The sequence below is a fragment of the Tachyglossus aculeatus genome, chromosome 2, assembly GCF_015852505.1.
Source record: "Tachyglossus aculeatus isolate mTacAcu1 chromosome 2, mTacAcu1.pri, whole genome shotgun sequence".
Classification (NCBI taxonomy): domain Eukaryota; kingdom Metazoa; phylum Chordata; class Mammalia; order Monotremata; family Tachyglossidae; genus Tachyglossus; species Tachyglossus aculeatus.
This window is the reverse complement of record NC_052067.1, coordinates 55,286,133-55,308,742: the sequence shown is the minus strand read 5'-3', so window position 1 is coordinate 55,308,742 and position 22,610 is coordinate 55,286,133. Positions and strand designations below refer to the sequence as shown.

Below are 22,610 nucleotides of genomic sequence, written 5' to 3'. Positions count from 1 at the left end.
GCAGACAAGTGGCCCCCCTCGTCCCCCTCTCCATCCCCCCCCATCTTACCTCCTTCCCTTCCCCACAGCACCTGTATATATGTATATATGTTTGTACGTATTTATTACTCTATTTATTTATTTATTTATTTTACTTGTACACATCTATTTATTTTATTTTGTTAGTATGTTTGGTTTTGTTCTCTGTCCCCCCCTTTTAGACTGTGAGCCCACTGTTGGGTAGGGACTGTCTCTATATGTTGCCAATTTGTACTTCCCAAGCGCTTAGTACAGTGCTCAGCACACAGTAAGCGCTCAATAAATACGATTGATGAAGTGGTGGAGGCAGGATTAGAACCCAGGTCCTTCTGCCTCCCAAGCCTGAGATCTATCCAAGCCACGCTACGAAGATGGGGAGAGCAGTGCTCCGTAGGATACGCAGTTAATAATAATAATAATAATAATGACGATGGCATTTATTAAGCGCTTACTATGTGCACTGTTCTAAGCGCTGGGGAGATTACAAGGTGATCAGGTTGTCCCACGGGGGGGCTCACAGTCTTCATCCCCATTTTTACAGATGAGGGAACCGAGGCACAGAGAAGTAGAGTGACTTGCCCAAAGTCACACAGCCGACAGTTGGTGGAGCCGGGATTTGAACCCACGACCTCCGACTCCAAAGCCCGGGCTCTTTCCACTGAGCCACGCTGCTTCTCCTCGTTCCAGGCACGAGGGACGGCATGAACTTACCAAATCATGGAACCCCTGCAGAGGTTACTAATTTTTCCCCATACTGCATTGGCGAAGCATATGGACCCTCATCCCCTAAGGAATTAGCTACTCAACCCGCGTTCTCCACCCACAGCACTTATGTACTTGGTTGTTTCCCCCAACTATAATTATAAATTACCACTATTAACCTACCAGAGCCTACCACAGGAACCCTGCACTCTGCTCAGAAACGTTTCTGGTTGTCCAGCCTCATATAAAAAAGAAAAAAAATCAACATTGCCGGGGATTAATCATTCAACAGGATTTACTGAGCACTTACTACGTGCAGAGCTCTGTATTAAGCACTTGGGATAGCACATTGCAAGAGAAAGAGTACAATGTAAGAAAAGCAGCATGGCCTAGTGGAAAGAGCACGGGGCCTGGGTTCTAGTCCCGGCTCCGCCACTTGTCCGCTGCGTGATCTCGGGCAAATCATTTAACTTCTCTGTGCCTCAGTCACCCTATCTGTAAAACGGGGATTAAGACTGTGCGCCCCATGTGGGACGGGGACTGTGTCCAACCTGTCTTCTATCTACCCCAGAGCTTAGCGCATAACAAATACCATAAAAAAGGGTCTCAAGAAGAAGATGGGATTTATGACATCAACAGGCCTACCGTTTTGGGGTTTTTAAACATGGGTGTCAAAAAGAAAGTGCGATTTCTGATGCCAACAAGGTTGCTGATGCCATTTTGGGTTTTCCAATCCCTCTCCTCGCTTTTTCTCCTCATTTAGGGCGGGGAGAACTCCTTGATGACTATGAGAGTACAAAGGGAGCTTGGCTCCAAAGTCAGCTGAGCAAGCAATATACGGTGACTGGGGAGGAAGAATGCGCAAAGAAATGTGATGAAGAAACCGCTTTTCAGTGCAGGTAAAATCTTTCTCGGGGCCCCCAGGCAGAATGGATGTCTTGTCCGGCTTTCCTGTTCTCTAGAAGGCTGCACCCAGAATTGCTTTGGTCAACCAGTCCGTCAATCATATTTACTGAGCACTTATGGTCTGCACAGCAATGTACTAAGCGCTGAGAAGAGTACAACAATAAACGCACTCCCTGCCCACAGTCAACATCATCATCGATCATATTTATTGAGCACTTACTGTGTGCAGAGCACTGTACTAAGCGCTTGGGAAGTACAAGTTGGCAACATGTAGAGACAGTCCCTACCCAGCAGTGGGCTCACAGTCTAAAAGGGGGAGACAGAGAACCAAACCAAACATACTAACAAAATAAAATAAATAGAATAGATATGTACAAGTAAAATAAATAAAGAGAGTAATAAATATGTATAAAACATATATACATATCTAGAGGACTGGTCTTAAATGTGGGTCTAGAGAAAGAAGAAAGCAGAGGGAACCAGTGTTTGGAATGATCAAGGTCAAGACAATTTCATTTTAAAAAAGCATCAAAAGTACCACAGTGCTGCATATTTGAACAACTCTCTGAAAATTCAAACATTTTCTACTAAACTAAGGCTTGTTTCTCTTTGAAAGAATGTGGTTTGGGTGGGAGGCATTGCATTTTTTTCAAAGCTAGCACACCGTATTTAGGCCTACAATCTGCACTTACCTTTCATGTTCAAAAATGATATTGTCAGCCTCATGACTTTCCACATCTGGAGGTGGAAAAACAACGGGTAGCAAGTTAATCAGTCAGTCTTATTTAATGGGTGCTATGTGCCGAGCACTGCAAAGCACTTGGGGGAGTACAACAGATTCAGTAAACATGTTCCCTGCCCTTGATGAGCTTGCACTGTTGGCATGTGAAAATTGCTCTCTGGTTTCTACTGTTGGTCACAATTTTTTTTTTCCTTAAATTTCATTTCTTAAAGTGCTTACTATTTGCTAGGGTAGGGTACAACCCAATGGGGATGGGCACAGTCCCTGTCTCACATGGGCATCCCAGTCCTAATCCCTACTTCTAGACTGTTTCCCTACTCTAGACTGTGAGCTCGATGTGGGCAGCGATTGTCACTCTTTATTGATGCATTGTACTTTCCCAAGCACTTAGTACAGTGCTCTCTGCACAGAGTAACCATTCAATAAATATGACAATGAATGAATTTTGCAGACGAGGCATCTAGGGCATGGGGAAATGAAGTGGATTAGAACCCAGGTCCTTCTGTCTCCTAGATCCCTGCTCTTTCCACTGTGAGCACCAACATGAATGGCAAATGGCAGATATCTGAGATACCGCCTGGCATGGAGACAATATCCATCCATCCGTCATATTTATTGAGCATTTACTCTGTGCAGAGCACCAAACTAAGCTCTTGGGAGAGTACAACAGAGTTGGTAGACACGTTTCCTCTCCACAATGAACTTAAAGTCCAGAGGAGGAGATGGACCCTGAAATAAATTACAATAGAGTCTCAAATCTGTAAATAAGTACAGATATGTATTTAAGGTGAGGGTGGGGTGAATGGCAAGCTGGCTCAGTGGAAAGAACACAGGCTTGGGAGTCAGAGGTCATGGGTTAGTACAGTGCTCTGCACACAGTAAGCGCTCAATAAATACGATTGATTGATTGATTGATTGATTGTCTCCCCCTTCTAGACTGTGAGCCCGCTGTTGGGTAGGGACCGTCTCTATATGTTGCCAACTTGTACTTCCCAAGCGCTTAGTACAGTGCTCTGCACACAGTAAGCGCTCAATAAATACGATTGAACGAATGAATGGGTTCAAATCCCGGCTCCGCCAACTGTCAGCGTGTGACTTTGGGCAAGTCACTTCACTTCTCTGGGCCTCAGTTCCCTCATCTGTAAAATGGGGATTAAGACTGTGAGCCCCACGTGGGACAACCTGATCACCTTGTAACCTCCCCAGCGCTTAGAACAGGGCTTTGCAATTAGTAAGTGCTTAATAAATGCCATCATTCTTATTAATCAATCAATCGTATTTATTGAGCGCTTACTGTGTGCAGAGCACTGTACTAAGCGCTTGGGAAGGACAAGTTGGCAACATATAGAGACAGTCCCTACCCAACGGTGGGCTCACAGTCTAAAAGGGGGAGACAGAGAACAAAACCAAACATACTAACAAAATAAAATAAATAGAATAGATATGCACAAGTAAAATAAATAAATAGAGTAATAAATATGTACAAACATATATACATATATACAGGTGCTGTGGGGAAGGGAAGGAGGTAAGACGCGGGTATAAATCCAGAGAAGCAGCGTGGCTCAGTGGAAAGAGCACGGGCTTGGGAGTCAGGGGTCATGGTTTCAAATCCCGGCTCCGCCAATTGTCAGCTGTGTGACTTTGGACAAGTCACTTAACTTCTCTGGGCCTCAGTTACCTCATCTGTAAAATGGGGATTAAGACTGTGAGTCCCCCGTGGGACAACCTGATCACCTTGTAACCTCCCCAGTGCTTAGAACAGTGCTTGGCACATAGTAAGCGCTTAACAGATACCAAAATTATCATTATTATTATTATTATTACTATAAATCCAAATGCACAGGTGATGCAGAATGGAGAGGGAGTAGGGAAATGAGGGCTTAGTCGGGGAAAGCTTCTTGGAGGAGATGGGATTTTTAAAACGGCTTGGAAAGTGGGGAGAGTGGTGGTCCGTGGGACGTGAAGGGGGAGTTCCAGAGGATGTGTGAGGGGCACAGAGGGGCAGAGTGAGAATGTGGACAAGGAATAAGTGTAGTAGCACAGAGGAGGTCAGTAAGTAAGTTGTTTGCTGGAGGAGTCAAGTGAACGTGCTGGGTTGTAGAAGGAAATCATTGAGGTCAGATAGGAGGAAGCAAGGTGATTGAGTGCTTTAAAGCTAAGGGTGAGGAGTTTCTGTTTGATGCAGAGGTAGGTGGGCAACCCCTGGAGGGTCTCGAGAAGCGGGGAAACGCGGCCTGATTGATTTTGTAGACAAATGACCTGGGCAGCAGAGTGAAATATGGACTGGAGGGGGAAGCAGCGTGGCTCAGTGGAAAGAGCACGGGTTTCAGAGTCAGAGGTCACGGGTTCAAATCCCAGCTCTGCCAACTGTCAGCTGTGTGACCTTGGCCAAGTCACTTCTCTGGGCTCAGTTCCCGCATCTGTAAAATGGGGGTTAAGACTGTGAGCCCCCCGTGGGACAACCTGATCACCTTGTATCCTCCCCAGCGCTTAGCACATGGTAAGCCCTTAACAAATGTCATTATTATTATTATTATTATTATTATTAGAACAGTGCTTATAGTAAGCGCTTAATAAATGCCATAAAAAAAAGGAAGGAGACTGGAAAGTCAGTGAAGAGGCTGATGAAGTGATCAAGGAGGGACAGGATAAGTGTTCGGAGCAGCGTGGCAGCAGTTTGGATGGAGAGGAAAAGGCAGATTTAAGCAATGCTGTGAAGGTAGACGCGACGTGATTAAGTTACAAACTGAATATGTGCATGGGGGGGCGGAACATGTAGAGCCATGTAGAGCCACAGTCTTCTAGACTGTGAGCCCACTGTTGGGTAGGGACTGTCTCTATATGTTGCCAACTTGTACTTCCCAAGTGCTTAGTACAGTGCTCTGCACACAGTAAGCGCTCAATAAATACGATTGATTGATTGATTAAATCAGGGGCGGGCACACACACACAAACAGAGTCAGGGAGGGGAACATTCATGGATCTCCTTTATGTAGATGAGCCTGTCTGGTTTGCACCTGTGAGGGTTACAGCCTGTGATGATTCATTCATTCATTCAATCGTATTTATTGAGCGCTTACTGTGTGCAGAGCACTGTACTAAGCGCTTGGGAAGTACAAGTCGGCAACATATAGAGACAGTCCCTACCCAACAACGGGCTCAAAATCTAGAAGGGGGAGACAGACAACAAAACAAAACACGTAGACAGGTGTCAAAGCGGTCAGAATAAGTAGAATTATAGCTATATGCACATCATTAACAAAATAGAGTAGTACATATGTATAAGGAAAATAAATAGAGTAATAAATCTGTACAAATATATACAAGTGCTGCGGGGAGGGGAAGGAGGTAGGGCGGGGCGGATGGGGAGGAGGAGAGGAAAAAGGGGGCTCAGTCTTGGAAGGCCTCCTGGAGGAGGTGAGCTCTCAGTAGGGCTTTGAAGGGAGGAAGAGAGCTAGTTTGGCATGCACACCCACGCTGGAAACCAGAGAGGTATATGTACACATATACACACACACTCAGAGAGGTGGACACATATACCCAAATGATCAAATGAGCACTTACTGTGTGCAGAGCACTGTATGTACTAAGCGCTTGGGAAAGTACGATACAGTAGAATTGGTAGGTAGGTCTGCCCACAAAGAACTTACCATCTAGAAGGGGAGATAAACATTATTATCAATAAATGAATTAAGGATATGCACACATGGAAAAGGAGGGTGGTGAACACACACAGTCAAAAAGAGGATATATTTGCGCACACACTCATGATCAGAGAATCAGATCAAGGAGGTCATACACAGAGGGCAGAGGCGGGTAACAGAGAAAGTGAGGAAAGATGCCATTTCCTGATCTGAAGCCATTCGTTCACTCATTTGGTTAAATTTATTGAGCGCTTACTGTGTTCAGGTCACTGTACTAAGTGCTTGGAAGAGTACAACGTAACAATAAAAGGACACATTCCCGGCCCACAACGAGTTTACATTCATTCATTCAATCGTATTTATTGAGCGCTTACTGTGTGCAGAGCACTGTACTAAGCGCTTGGGAAGTACAGGTTGGCAACATATAGAGACGGTCCCTACCCAACAGTGAGCTCACAGTCTAAAAGAGTGGGCTCACAGTCTCTACATCTAGAGGGGGAGATAGACATTATTAGAAATAAATGAAATATGAATCTGTACACACCTAAAACCAGGGTGGTACACACACACACACAAGCACACACAATCAAAGAGGAGGTTATATTGGCTCCCAACCCCATAGTCCGAGGAACAGTTAAAAGGGATCACACACAGAGGAAACAGATAATGAGAGGAAAGATCATCATCATCAGTTGTATTTATTGAGCGCTTACTGTGTGCAGAGCACTGTACTAAGTGCTTAGGAAGTACAAGTTGGCAACATATAGAGACGGTCCCTACCCAATGCCGTTTTCTGGTCTGAGGCCAGGGCGGGCAGGGTTTGGAATGACCATTTCTTGCTTGAGGCCAAGAGACAGCCACTGCCAGATCCTCCCTGGAGTCGGCACTCCTAAACGGTGTGACTCTCCTCAGCCAGAGGCTGAGGCAGAATTAAAACTCCCCATCCCGCCCCGCCCTACCTCCTTCCCCTCCCCACAGCACCTGTATATATGTTTGTACAGATTTATGACTCTATTTTACTAGTACACATTTACTATTCTATTTATTTTGTTGAGAACGTACAATTAGCTTTAATTCTCTTTGTTCTGACGACACCTGTCCACATGTTTTGTTCTGTTGTCTGTCTCCCCCCTTCTAGACTGTGAGCCCATTGTTGGGTAGGGACTGTCTCTAGATGTTGCCGACTTGTACTTCCCAAGCGCTTAATACAGTGCTCTGCTCAATAAACACGATTGAATGAATGACTGAATGAACTCCACCAGTCTCTGCAAACAGCAGAAGCTTCCCCCTGGTCCTGGAGGCTTTTCCTGTGTTCATAAAGGGGACTGGATTTGGCCAAATATGTAAAGGCGAATAATCTGCATCCTCTGTAGGGACAACTATTTTATTGTGGCATTTGTTAAGCGCTTGCTATGTGCCAGGCACTACAGCTATATATACATATCCCATTGATATATAGGGTGGCTATCTCAGAGGGGCAGTGTGGCCTGGGTTCTAATCCCAGCTCTGCTACTGCCTTCCCCCATGTGACCTTTAAGTCATTAAACAAATACTAAATAAATACAATTGATTGATTAAACCCTACTATGCCTTAGTTTCCTCCTATGTAAAGTGGGGAAGTGATATCAACACTTTGGACTCAGACTGTAAGCCTCTTATGGGATAGGGATGGTGTCTTATCTGATTATCTTGTACCTACCCCAGTGCTTCGCCGAGTGCTTAATAACAGTGCCCAGCACTTAGGACAGTGCTTTGCACATAGTAAGCGCTTAACAAATGCTATTATTATTATTATTAAATACGCTCATTATTATGGAAGCATTTTAAGTGCATATAAAAGTAGTTGTGTATCTAAAACAAACAAAAAAACCTCCTTCTTTTCACTTAATTTCCCCAGGTCCTTCCAGATCAAAAGTGAAGACCAGCAATGTGAAACAATGGCTGAAAACCACAGGACTTCAACCATCATCAGGAAGAGAGATGTCATTTTGTATGAGAAAAAAAGTACATACCTATTTTGATCTTTCATTACCCACAAAAACTTACCAGAACAAAGAACATAGGATTTGTCAGGGGGTACTTGATATTTGTAATAATAATAATGATGATGATGGTATTTGTTAAGCGCTTACTATGCGCCAAGCACTGTTCGAAGCGCTAGGGTAGATACCAAGCGATCAGGTTGTCCCACGTGGGGCTCACGGTCTTAATCCCCATTTTACAGATGAGATAACTGAGGCCCAGAGAAGTTAAGTGACTTGCCCAAAGTCACACAGCTAAGTGGCAGAGCCAGAATTAGAACTCATGACCTCTGACTTCCAAGCCCTTGCTCTTTTCACTGAGCCACGCTGCTTCCCTTGTACTCTCCCAAGTGCTCCTAGTACCGTGTTCTGCACATAGTAAGTGCTCAATAAATATGACTGCTTGATTGACTGGGTACTTCTTGAAAACTTTGGATGACTTTACCAGAAGAGGGGAAAAATCACATTCCTTTACCCATTACAAGCCGTGGAATGTGCTAAAGGGTGGCCTTAGCAAATGGATACGGAGAAAATACCAGCTTTTTGTGATTCTCAAAAAGGAGCACTTTGAAAGGGAAGTCAGGGTTGAAATCCCTTGCATGTCCTTTTACACAGGTATTCTCTATTTTGGAATCAGTCTCTGAGTTACATTTAGGACCTGAGGGAAACTAGCTCTATCTGGGCACACCACCAGTGAGTGAAACAACCAGTGGTTTTTACTGAGCGCTTACTCTGTGCAGAGCACTGTACTAAGCACTACTACGGAGAGTACAGTACAGTTGGTAGAGATCAAGAAATCTACAGTCTACCATGAAAACAAACACACAGTTAAGTGATTAACAAATATCACAAATCTAACAAAGCGGCAAATTCAAGCAGAGTTCAAAACAAGTGAAAAAGTAGGCTGGGAAAAAGACAAAGCCAGGTTGGAAATTGTTTCAGATATGGTAGTTCTGATGGGTTGCTTTCCTTTATAGTAATGATAACAATTATTCATTCATTCAGTCGTATTTATTGAGTGCTTACTGTGTGCAGAGCACTGCTTGGGAAGTGCAAGCTGGCAACATATAGAGACGGTCCCTACCCAATAACGGGGTCTACTTGTTAAGCGTCTACTATGTGCCAAGCCCTGTTCCAAGCACTGGGGTAGATACAAGTTAATCAGGTGGGACACAGGCCCTGTCTCACATGGGGCTCAAAACCAGGAGAGGACAGTGTCAGTGAAGCCAAGGTTGCTAATGTTTCCAGGAAAAGAGGGTGGTCAGCAATGTTGAAGGCGGCTGAGAGGTCGAGGAGGATTAGGATGGAGTAGATGCCATTGGATTTGGCAAGAAGGAGATCACTGGTCACCTTAGAGAGGGCAGTTTCCGTGGAATGAAGATAGCAGAAGCTAGATTGGAGGGGGTCTAGGAGAGAACTGGAGGAGAGGAATTTGAGACAGGTGGTGTAGACAACTTGCTCAAGGAGTTTGGAGAGGAATAGTGGGCGGAAGGTGGGGTGATAACTGGAGGAAACCGTGGGGTCAAGGGAGGTTTGGTTTTTTTTTTAGAATAGGGGAGACATGAGCATGTTTGAAAGCAGTGGGGAAGCCATTGTAGAGTGAACAATTGAAGATGGAGGTTAGGGAAAGAAAAAGGGAAGAGGCAAGTGCTTAGATAACGTGCTCAGGGATGGGGTCGGATGAGCAGGTGGAGGGGATGGATTTTAAGAGAAGACAGGAGGTCTCCTCTTGAGATACTTCTGGGAAAGATGGGAGAGTTGAAGAAGGGGCAGGAGGAGGGAAGGACTGGAGAGGGCAGGGGAGATCATAACTGTTTCAATTTCCTCAGTAAAGTCGGTGGCCAGGTCACTAGTCAGCCAGTCAGTCAATCATAGTTATTGAGTGCTTATTGTGTACGGGACACTCTGCTAAGCACTTGGGAGAGTACAATATAACAGACACATTCCCTGACCACAAAGAGCCATTAGGATTAAGGGATGAGGGAGGCGGGGGGGGGGACAAGGGACTTGAGGAGGACCTTTTGAGGTTTGAGGACACCTTTTTTTAAGGGAATCATAAAAACAAATGCCAACATTAACCCTAAATAATTTGACATTTTTATCAGAATGCTTAATAATGATGGTATTTGTTCAGCGCTTACTATGTGCCAAGCGCTGTTCTGGTTTAAACCCAATGTTTAAAGCCCTATAATTAACCACCAAATCATATCTGTTATAACCCCGCACAAATCACACCATGTGAATTGTCCAGTGTAGTATTAGAGATACTTTTGGGCAGATGCTGCTCTTGATTGCCGAGTAAATAGGATTTTCTAGACTGGAAGCTAACTGTGGGCAGGCACTGTATCTATCAATTCTGTTGTATTGTACTCTCCCAAGCACTTTAATACAGTGCTCTGCACACAGCCAGTGCTAAACAAGAAATGATAATATCTGGTGCATGTCCTAGGATGGGGGTAGAGAAGCAGCGTGGCTCAGTGGAAAGAGCCCGGGCTTTGAAGTCACAGGTCAGGGGTTCAAATCCCAGCTCCGTCAATTGTCAGCTGTGTGACTGTGGGCAAGTCACTTAACTTCTCTGGGCCTCAGTTCCCTCATCTGTAAAATGGAGATTAAAACTGTGAGCCCCCCCATTGGACAACCTGATCACCTTGTATCCCCCCAGCGCTTAGAACAGTGATTTGCACATAGTAAGCGCTTAACAAATACCATTATTATTATTAACTGCACAGTTATTGGTCCATTCTGGTGGGGGTAAGGGTTGGGGGACAGACCAGTCTCAGGAGGGCTTGGTGGACTGGTTCCAGTCTGCAAGTGCAGGCCATGTCGGGTTTGGCAACCTATTTGGGCCAGTTCTGGGCCTCTCTGCCCTGGGTTTTGATAGCCACAGGCGTTGGTTCCAACTTGTGTGAGTATATCTCCTTGCCTACATCTCCCAAGACTTTAGAACACTTAAATCTGACCTAACTCTTGGGAAGTCTAGAGAAAGCAGGAGGCCTTCCCAGACTGAGCCCCTTCCTTCCTCTCCCCTTCGTCCCTCTCTCCATCCCCCCCATCTTACCTCATTCCCTTCCCCACAGCACCTGTATATATGTATATATGTTTGTACATATTTATTACTCTATTTATTTATTTATTTTATTTGTACATATCTATTCTATTTATTTTATTTGGTTAGTATGTTTGGTTTGTTCTCTGTCTCCCCCTTTTAGACTGTGAGCCCACTGTTGGGTAGGGACTGTCTCTATATGTTGCCAATTTGTACTTCCCAAGCGCTTAGTACAGTGCTCTGCACATAGTAAGCGCTCAATAAATATGATTGATGATGATGATGATGAAAGCAGCAAGGCCTAGCAGAGAGAACATGGGCCCGGGGTCAGAAAGACCTGGGTTCTAAACCCAGCTCTTCCTCTTGTCTGCTGTGTGACCTTGGACAAGTCACTTCTCTGTGCCTCAATAACCTCAACTGTAAAATGGGGATTAAGACACTGATTCCCATGTGGGACATGGACTCGGTTCAAGCTAATTAGCTTGCATCTACCCCAGTATCTGTCACATAGCAAGTACTTAACAAATACCATAAAAAGTCCCATTCATTCATTCATTCAATCGTATTTATTGAGCGCTTACTGTGTGCAGAGCACTGTACTAAGCACTTGGGAAGTACAAGTTGGCAACATATAGAGATGGTCATTCATTAATTCATTCAATCATATTGACTGAGTGCTTACTGTGTGCAGAGCACTGTACTAAGCGCTTGGGAAGTACAAGTTGGCACCATATAGAGACGGTCCCTACCCAACAGCGGGCTCACAGTCTAGAAGGGGGAGACAGACAACAAAACATATTAACAAAATAAAATAAATAGAATAGTAAATATGTACAAGTAAAATAGAGTAATAAATCTGTACAAACATATATACAGGTGCGGTGGGGAGGGGAAGGTTATGTTTGTCTCCCCTCTTAGAGCGTAAGCTCCTTATGGGCCTGTCACTTTGTTATTCTGAACTTTCTAAGAGCTTTGAACTGCAAACCACACCAATTTTTTACGCATATTGTATCTTTGAAGTGCTCAACTCTGTACCAAGCCAAGACAGGGCAGACACAGGCCCTGCCCCACCTGGGGGACTCACAGTCTGAGGAAGACAGGTACTGAATTCCCATTTCTCAGAGGAGGAAACTAAGGAACAGAGAAGTTGTCAGTTGCCCAACATCCTCGGCAGACAAGTCGGCCCATGCTCTTTCCACTAGGCCCAGATGGTCTCTGAATGCTACTCCTCTCCCTTCTCTCTATCCTCTCTTCCTCGTCCTCCTACTGGATCCATGGATTCAGAAAAGCTCTCCTAAAGATGCTCTCGACCTACTCAAGTCCCTGTGATGCATCTTGGCGTATCAAACCAAACAATGGTACTTATTGAGAGCTTACTGTGTGCAGAGCACTATATTAATCAATCAATCAATCGTATTTATTGAGCGTTTACTGCGTGCAGAGCACTGTACTAAGCACTTGGGAAGTACAAGTTGGCAACATATAGAGACAGTCGCTACCCAACAGTGGGCTCACAGTCTAAATAAGCGCTCAATAAATACAATTGATGATGATTAAATATTAAGAGCCAAGGATAGTATAATATAACAGAATTATGGTTATGATATTTGTTCAGCACTTACTATGCGTCAAGCACCGATCTACGTACTAAGAGTTCCTACAGGGAACTTACAGTTATTCATGATTCAGAGGGGAGTCATGGGTTAGGAAAGAGGGAAGCACTGTACTAAGCACTGAGCTTCATTCATTCAGTCATGCTTACTGTGTGCAAAGCACTGTACCAAACGCTTGGGAGAGTACAATAAAACAATGAACAGACACATTCCCTCCCCCCGACAAGTTCACAGTCTAGAAGAGGAGACAGACATTAATATAAATAAATAAATTACGGATATATACACAAGTGCCAAGGGCTCAGAGGGGGAATCATCATCATCATCATCATCATCAATCGTATTTATTGGGCGCTAACTATGTGCAGAGCACTGTACTAAGCTCTTGGGAAGAACAAATTGGCAACATATAGAGACAGTCCCTACCCAACAGTGGGCTCACAGTCTAAAAGGGGGAGACAGAGAACAAAACCAAACATACTAACAAAAATGAATGAATGAATAAAGGGAGCAAGACGGCAACGCAAAAGGGAGTCGACGCAAGAAAATCAGGTCGACATGAAGCTCATGGTCTAAGAGACAGGGAAAATATGTATTGAATCCCCATTTTGCAGATGAGGGAACTGAGGCCCAGAGAAGTTTGCACTAGGCTCTCACTCACTCTCTAGTCAGTTAGTACGATTAAGTGGCCGATACATTTCCGTTACTGGCTCTCTCGTTGTGGACGGCATGGCGTGACTCAAATGTTTATTTCCTTCCAGTATATCTTTCAGAGTGTAAAATCGGCAATGGCGAAAGCTACCGAGGAACCGTGTCGAAGACCAAGGCTGGTGTCACCTGTCAGAAGTGGACTGCTCTCTCGCCTCACGTACCTAAGTATTGCACCTTCTTCCTCAGATGCGCCAACTGATAACGGCCATGGGCCCTTCTCTAGACTGTAAGCCCGTTGTGGGCAGGGAATATGCCTGTTTATTGTAGTATTGTACTCTCCCAAGTGCTTAGTACACAGTAAGCACTCCATTCATTCAACCGTATTTATTGAGCGCTTGCTGTGTGCAGAGCACTGTATTAAGCGCTTGGGAAGTACAAGTTGGCAACATAAGTACCAGTGAATGAATGAAGCATTTACAGTTCAAAGCTATGGGCAGAAAACGATTGTCTCCTCCTTTCCATCTTTTCCTTCATCAGTCAGTCAGTGGCATTTACTGAGTGATTATTATTGTGGGCAGGACCCTGCACTAAGCACTAGGGAGAGTACAATTACATGGCCTAGTGGAAAAAGCACAGGTCTGGAAGTCGAAAGGACATGGTTCTAATCCACTTGTCTGCTGTGTGACCTTGGGCAAGTCACCTAACTTCTCTGGGCCTCAGGTCCCTCATTTTAAAAAATGTGGATTAAGACTGCGAGTCCCATGTGGGACACTGGACTGTGCCTAACCTGGTTAGATTGTACGCACCCCACCACTTATTACAGTGCCTGATGCATAATGAGTGCTTAGCAAATACCATAAAACAAGCAAAAAATGCTTAGGCAAGTCACTTAACTAATCTGGGTCTCTATCTACAAAATGGAGATTTTTCAATACCTAGTCTCCCTCCTACTTAGACCGTTAGCCCACATGGGAGCTGATTTTCTTGTGTCTACCTCAACGCTTAGTACAGTGCCTGATAGAGTAAGCACCTAACAAATATCACAATTATAGTTAGACCCAATCCCTGCTTTCAAGGGGCTTACAAACTAGTGCATCGTTTTTAGACAGATTTCCAATGTAGATGTAACTCTGAGAAATTATTTGGCAGTAACTTGGTGACAGGAGAAGGAGGAAGTGGGGGACAGGGGAGCACTCTTGCTGGCTGTTTTTGCACTGAATCAAGTCTAAAATAGGTTTGTCAAAAGGGACACTCATTCACTCCTTCACTCAACATCAAAACCTAAAGAATATAGAAACCAAGTGCAGAGAACCGGCCACAGGTTTTATCATCTTTGGTGATGTTTTTGGTCTTTTGGGGAATAACAAAGGCTGAAAGCTGGACAATATAGACCCTAAAAATCACCCTTCTTCCACATATGCTTTGTGCCTGAAGGGACAGACACTAAGTGGGAGCGACTGAAAAGAAGGAGGAAAAAAATCTGTACAAGTGCTTACTTAGTATAGTGCTCTGCACACCATAAGCACTCAAATGACACTGATTGATAGTTGGTAACATTATTAAAATATGCCCAAAATGCTATGCTTATTGTGGGCAGGGAACGTGTCTACCAACTCTGTTATATTGTACTCTCTTGAGCATTCATTCATTCAATCGTATTTATTGAGCGCTTACTGTATTCAGAGCACTGTACTAAGCGCTTGGGAAGCACAAGTTGGCAACCTGTAGAGACAGTCCCTACCCAACAACGGGCTCACAGTCTAGAAAATAATAATGCTGGCATTTGTTAAGTGCTTACTATGTGCGAAGCACTGTTCTAAGCGCTGGGGGGGATACAAGGTGATCAGGTTGTCCCACGTGGGGCTCACAGTCATAATCCCCATTTTACAGATGAGGGAACTGAGGCCCAGAGAAGTTAAGTGACTAGCCCAAAGTCACACAGCTGACAAGTGGCGGAGCCGGGATTAGAACCCGTGACCTCTGACTCCCAAGCCCGGGCTCTTTCCACTGAGCCACTCTGCTTCTCAAGTGCTTACTTAGTAACAGTGCTCCACACACCATAAGCACTCAAATGACACTGATTGATCGTTGGTAACATTATTATTATGTGCTTAATATGCCATAAATGGCATATTATAAATGGCATAGAGAAGCAGCGTGGCTCAGTGGAAAGAGCCCGGGTTTTGGAGTCAGAGGTCATGGGTTCGAATCCCGGCTCTGCCACTTGTCAGCTGTGTGACTTCGGGCAAGTCACTTCACTTCTCTGGGCCTCAGTTCCCTCATCTGTAAAATGGGGATGAAGACTGTGAGCCCCCCGTGGGACAACCTGTTCTCCTTGTAACCTCCCCAGCGCTTAGAACGGTGCTTTGCACATAGTAAACGCTTAATAAATGCCATTATTATTATTATTATAAATGCTATGCTTATTCTAGGCAGGGAATGTGTCTACCAACTGTTATATTGTACTCTCCTGAGCACTTAGTACAGTGCTCTGCACATAGTAAGTGCTCAATAAATGTGATTGATTGAGTGCTCTGTACACAGTAAGCTCTCAATAAATATGACAATGAATAAGTGATGGGTTCCATATAGAGTTATGAGATCAGGGTTCCTGTCCGTTCTCAATCTATTTTATTGTCCCCAATCTACAGGTGAGGAAATTGAGGCATAGGGAAGAGAAGTGACTTACCCAAGGTCACATAATAGGACCAGTGTAGAACTGGGACTAGACTTCAACCACAGCCCATGCTGCTGTTATTAAGAGCAATAGTAATGGCATTTGTGAAGTAGTGTGGCCTAACGGAAAGAGCACAAGCCTGGGAGTTGAAGATCCTGGCCTCTATTCCCGGCTCTGCCACTTACCCCTGTGTGACCTTGGGCGAGTCGCCTAACTTCTCTGTGCCTCAGTTCCCTCATCTGCAGAATGGGGATTCAATACCTGCTCTCCTCCTTTGACTGTGAGTCCCATGTGGGACCGGATTATCCTCCATCTGCCCTGCACATAGAGAGCCCTTAACAGATATCACTGTTATTATTATTAAGCCATCATCAATCGTATTTATTGAGCGCTTACTGTGTGCAGAGCAATGTACTAAGCGCTTGGGAAGTACAAATTGGCAACATATAGAGACAGTCCCTACCCAACAGTGGGCTCACAGTCTAAAACTATGTGTGATTCACCGTGGTAAGCACTGGGCTAAATATTAGGACAACAGGTTCCTGTTCCACGTGGGATTCAGGTGAGACCTGACCCAGCTGAAAAATTGGACTAGAGTCACTGGAAGCTCACTGAGGTCAGGGAACGGATCTATCAACTTGCCTGCACCCTCTTGAGTGCATAGTACAGTGCTCTGCCCACAGTAAGCACTCAGTAAATACCATTGACTGATTGATTGGGAAATAGCGTGGCTCAGTGGAAAGAGCCCGGGCTTTGGAGTCAGAGGTCATGGGTTCGAATCCCGGCTCCACTACATGTCTGCTGTGTGAACTTGGGCGAGTCACTTAACTTCTCTGAGCCTTAGTTACCTCATCTGTAAAATGGGGATTGACTGTGAGCCCCACGTGGGACAACCTGATCACGTTATATCCCCCCAGCGCTTAGAACAGTGCTCTGCACATAGTAAGCGCTTAACAAATGCCATTATTATTGTTATTATTATCATTAAATAGGGAGCAGGGGGAGGGGAATCCCTGTGGGCCTCGGGGTTTCAGGGAGGGAGAACCCAGAACCAGGAAGACAAAAGAAATTTTGTTTTAAAAAAAGAGTTGTGCAGATGGACAGGTGGAAAAGGGGACAAAAAGCTGTGATCTCTGTGAATTTCAGTTATGGTGAGTTTCAGTCAATCAATGGGATTTAATGAGCACTTACTATGTGCAAAACATTGTGCTGAGTGTTTGGGAGACTACAGGGCAGCAGAATTAGCAGGCCCTTCCATTATTGAGTGCCCAGGCTTTTATAATAATAATAATGGTGGTATTTGTTAAGCGCTTACTGTATGCAAAGCGCTGTTCTAAGCGCTGGGGGGGGGGCTACAAGGTGAACAGGTTGTCCCACTTGGGGCTCACAGTCTTAATCCCCATTTTACAGATGAGGTAACTGAGGCACAGGGAAGTTAAGTGGCTTGCCCAAGGTCACACAGCTGACAAGTGGCGGAGCCGGGATTCGAACCCATGACCTCTGACTCCCAAGCCCTCACTCTTTCCACTGAGCCACGTTCCATCAATCAAACCATCAATCAACGGTATTTATTGAGCACTTACTACACAGAACACCGTACTAAGCATGTGGGAGAGTACACTACAACTGAATTAGCAGGGGCATTCCGGTTCTGTTTCGAATGCTCTGCCTAGTGGATATCAATCGATTAATCAATCAGTGGTATTTATTGAGTGCTTACTATACGCACAGCACTGTACCAAGTGACTAGGAGAAAATACAACTGAATTAGCAGGGGAGTTCCAGTTCCGTTTCCAGCGCTCAGCCTTCTAAGCTCTGCCCGGTGGTTACCCCTCATCATCAATCATATTTATTGAGCGCTTACTGTGTGCAGAGCACTGTACTAAGCGCTTGGGAAAAGATAGCACCAGTGATGATCGCTCAACTTACCCAGTGCTTGCTTGCCCGATGAGACGAGACTCTGCTACCGCCGGGGAGAGATCCAGGGCCTTCGGGGCATACTGGGGCGGATTCAGGGTGGGACTTTCGGGATGCATCCGGGGTCCGTTCTGGCAGACCAGGAAGGAGTCAGGCCTCGGGATGGGGACAGAAGCCGCCACCGCGGCCGTCCCTGTGTCCGGCTGAAAACCCCCACCCCCCCAAGCAGGGATCACCAGCTGATCCTGCCTTCTGCCACTTGTCTCAGTGCCAGTTGTCTCCTGGTGCGATGGCTTCCCACTAGGCTTCATGCCTCAGTTTCCACTGGTTGCCCCCATCTCCCCTCGCCTGCCCCCAAACCATATACGTTGCCAGCTTGTACTTCTAGTACAGTGCTCGGCACACAGTAAGCGCTCAATAAATACGACTGAATGAATGAATCTCCAGCCCCCATCCCATCTCCCAGCAGGATGGTGCTGAATAATAATAATGATGGCATTTGTTAAGCGCTTACTATGTGCGGAGCGCTGTTCTAAGCGCTGCTCTCACTGAGTCATCAGTGAGGCTCCAACAGGCAGGTAGCAGGTGGACAATAGCAGCCTCATTAGATAAAAGAGGAAACTGAGGGCTAGAAAAGGGAAGCTACTTTCCCGATATGTTTGGTTTTGTTGTCTGTCTCCCCCTTCTAGACTGTGAGCCCACTGTTGGGTAGGGACTGTCTCTATATGTTGCCAACTTGTACTTCCCAAGCGCTTAGTACAGTGCTCTGCACACAGTAAGCGCTCAATAAATACAATTGATTGATTGATTGAAAGCAGCCTAGTGAGTACAGGGAATGGAAGCCAAGACTGCACCCTTCCAACTGAACTTTCCATGTGCTCTGACAAAAGGCACTTCCTAATTGACCAGTGCCCAGTGAGCATTGACTGCAGGAGACAAGCTTTTTATCTTGGAGAGCGTCTTTTTTGAATGACAGAATAATAATAATAATTGTGGTATTTGTTAAGGGCTTACTATGAGCCAGGCACTGTACTAAGCGCTGGGGTGGAGATAGGCAAATCACAATGGACACGGTCCCTGTCCCACGAGGGGCTCACAGCCTCAATCCCCATTTTATAGATGAGGTAATTGAGGGTAGAGAAAACAGTACAGTATAAAAAATATGTACATAAAGGCTGTGTGGTGTGGTGAGTTTGCTTGTGAACAGGATTTGTGTCTAACAGCTTTTTTGTACTGTACTTTCCCAGGCCCCCTTGGACAGTGCTCTGTACATAGTAAGCATTTAATACATGAGCACTCAATAAATGATGATAATAATAATAATAATGGCATTTATTAAGCGCTTACTATGTGCAAAGCAGTGTTCTAAGTGCTGGGGAGGTTACAAGGTGATCAGGTTGTCCCATGGGGGGCTCACAATCTTCACCCCATTGTACAGATTAGGGAACTGAGGTCCAGAGAAGTGAAGTCCCTTCCTTCCCAGAAGAGGAAGCCCCTTCCTTCCTCTCCCCCTCGTCCCCCTCTCCATCCCCTCATCTTACCTCCTTCCCTTCCCCACAGCACCTGTATATATGTATATATGGTTGTACATATTTATTACTCTATTTATTTATTTATTTATTTTACTTGTACATTTCTATCCTATTTATTTTATTTTTTTGGTATGTTTGCCTTTGTTCTCTGCCTCCCCCTTTTAGACTGTGAGCCCACTGTTGGGTAGGGACTGTCTCTATGTGTTGCCAATTTGTACTTCCCAAGCGCTTAGTACAGTGCTCTGCACATAGTAAGCGCTCAATAAATACGATTGATTGATTGATTGATTGATTGAAGTGACTTGCCTAAAGTCACACAGCTGACAATTGGTGGAACCGGGATTCGAACCCCTGCCTTCTGACTCCAAAGCCCGTGATCTTTCCACCAAGCCACACTCCTTCCCCAAATGACAAGCAGTGTGACCTAATGGATACAGCACAGGCCTGGAAGTCAGAAGGACCTGGGTTCTAATCCTACCTCCGCCACTTGGCTGCTGTGTGATCTTGGGCAGGTCACTTCACTTCTCTGGGCTTCAGTGACCTCATCTGTTAAATGCAGATTAAGGTTTGTGAGGCCCATTTTGGGCGTGGACTGTGTCCAACCAGATTAGCTTGTATCTACCCCAGGGTTTAGTAAGTGCCTGGCACATAATAAACACTGAACAAATACGACAAAAAATAAAAATGAAAAGAAATTAAATACCATAGATTGAATGACCTGTCGCTAATGGTTCATGTGAGCCAGTTTTGGGGACAGTGGCTTTTTGTAGCCCAGAGGGTCTCATCTCTAGAGGTGGCAGAGTGGAGGATCTCATCTGTAGAGGTGACAGGGTGAGGGCCTCACCTGTAGAGATGTCAGGGTGGAGGGTCTCATCTGTAGACGCTGCAGGGTGGAGGGTCTCATCTGTAGAGACGACAGGAGGAGTATCTGGCCACGATTCTGTTCAGGTTTTCCTCCTTCCCACCACTCTGAATCCGTCTTGCTAAGCTCTGGAATGGATACCGTATAAGTAAATCAGTCTGCTGCGCTAAATACCATTTTTTCTAAATTTTATACTACAAGTGTTGACTACTTGTCAGCTGTATGACTTTGGGCAAGCCGCTTAACTTCTCTGTGCCGCAGTTACCTCATCTGTAAAATGGGAATTAAGAGTGTGAGCCCCAAGTGGGACAACTTGATAAGCTTGTATCTATCCTAGCACTTAGAACAGTACTTGGCACATAGTAAGCACTTAAATGCCATCATTATTATTATCATTACTTAAAATCAGCACTTACAATTAAAATGGTTTACAATTACAATTGATTCCCTCCTTCCCCACTCCCTCCAAAATCATGCTTTTTTCAAGCTCTCATTGTCCATTTCTGTCCTTTTCCCTCAAACCTCCCCCACCCACCCCACTGTAGTTCCCCTCTCCCTTTACAATCCTGTAAAAAGTTAAACATTTGTCTTCCGGATCCTCTTCAAACCTCCCGCACCTTGCTATAGGTCCAGGGAAATGTGACAAAGACTTCAGTTTCTCTCACTGAACTGATTATTTGGATGGAGTGGGCACCAAGCAAACTGAATAATAATAACGATATTTGTTAAGAGCTTACTCCGTGCCAGGCGCTGGGGTGGATACAAGCAAATCAATTTGGACACAGTCCCTGTCCCACGTGGGGTTCACAATCTCAAACCCCATTTTCCCCAATGAGGCCACTGAGGCACAGAGAAGTGAAATGACTTGCCCAAATCACATAACAGACAAGTGGTGGAGCCGGGATTAGAACCCATAACGCTCTGACTCCCAAGCCCGTGCTCTAACCACTTTGCCACTCTGCTTTTGGCCCATTTGAGGGGCCTTGCAGAGTTGAATCAAGTGCTCAGGAAGCCCAAAGGTTACTGAAGGGAGTCTTCCTCTGGCTTGATGACTTTTGTTCATATGATATTCGTTAAATGTACCAAGCACCGTGCTAAACGCTGGGGTAGATTCAAAATAATCAGGTGGGACACAATCCACGTCCTACATGGGGCTCACCATCTTAATCCCCATTTAACAGATGAGGTAACTCGGCCCTCAGAAGTGAAGTGATTAGCCCAAGGTCACAAAGCCGGGGCAGAGCCGGGATTAAAACCCAGATCCTTTTGACTCCCGGGCCTGAGCTCCATCCACTGGGCCACGCTGCTTCTATTTATTTCGGTCAAGTAAACTCAGCCTCCGTTTTCCTTCCTCGCAGGTATTCACCTACTCTTTACCCCTACAAAGGGCTCGAGGAAAACTACTGCAGAAATCCGGACCTCGATTCTCAGGGACCGTGGTGTTATACCACAGATCCTGAAAAGAGATATGATTACTGCGACATTCCAGAATGTGAAGGTGAGAAAGTCCCTGACGAAGTTCATTTATTCATTCATTCCATCGTATTTATTGCGTGCATACCATGTGCAGAGCACACAATATAACAAGAAATGGACACATTCCCTGTCTTAGAGGGGGGTCTCACTACTGGAGGGGATGAGACTGGCTGGGGGCCGAGAAGGAGCTGAGGATCGTGTTTGAGACCACTGTTGGGTAGGGACTGTCTCTATATGTTGCCAACTTGTACTTCCCAAGCGCTTAGTACAGTGCTCTGCACACAGTAAGCGCTCAATAAATACGATTGATTGATTGATTTTGTTAGTACGTTTGGTTCTGTTCTCTGTCTCCCCCTTTTAGACTGCGAGCCCACTGTTGGGTAGGGACCGTCTCTATATGTTGCCAACTTGTACTTCCCAAGTGCTTAGTACAGTGCTCTGCACACAGTAAGCGCTCAATAAATACAATTGATTGATTGAGATAGGGACTAGGTCTAGCCTCATAGCTTTGAATCTACCCCAATGCTTAGAACAGCGCTTGTCACATAGTAAGTGCTTAACAAATACTATTATTATTATTATCATCATCATTATAATGATGGTATTTGTTAAGCTATTACTATGCACCAGGCAGGGTACTAAGTACTGGATTTTTCATTGTAATAATATTATTTTATAATATTTGTCAAGCTCTTACTATGGGTTAAATAATGTTCTAAGCGCTGGGGTAGCTACAAGCGAATTAGGCTGGACACAGTTCCTGTCCCTGTATGGGGCTCACAGTCTAAGTAGGATGGAGA

At 45.1% G+C, this 22,610-nt stretch overlaps 1 protein-coding gene across 2 annotated transcripts in view; it reads left to right on the top strand.

The window, feature by feature from the left end:
• The window catches only part of LOC119946426 (plasminogen-like), a 67,828-nt gene that overhangs the window by 6,751 nt on the left and 38,467 nt on the right, over positions 1-22,610 (top strand). For both annotated transcript variants that reach the window (XM_038767731.1, XM_038767723.1), the window contains exons 2-5: positions 1,484-1,619; positions 7,913-8,019; positions 13,457-13,571; positions 21,693-21,832. In XM_038767731.1, coding sequence (XP_038623659.1) covers positions 1,484-1,619; positions 7,913-8,019; positions 13,457-13,571; positions 21,693-21,832 — 498 coding nt within the window. The remainder of the gene's footprint in view (positions 1-1,483; positions 1,620-7,912; positions 8,020-13,456; positions 13,572-21,692; positions 21,833-22,610) is intronic.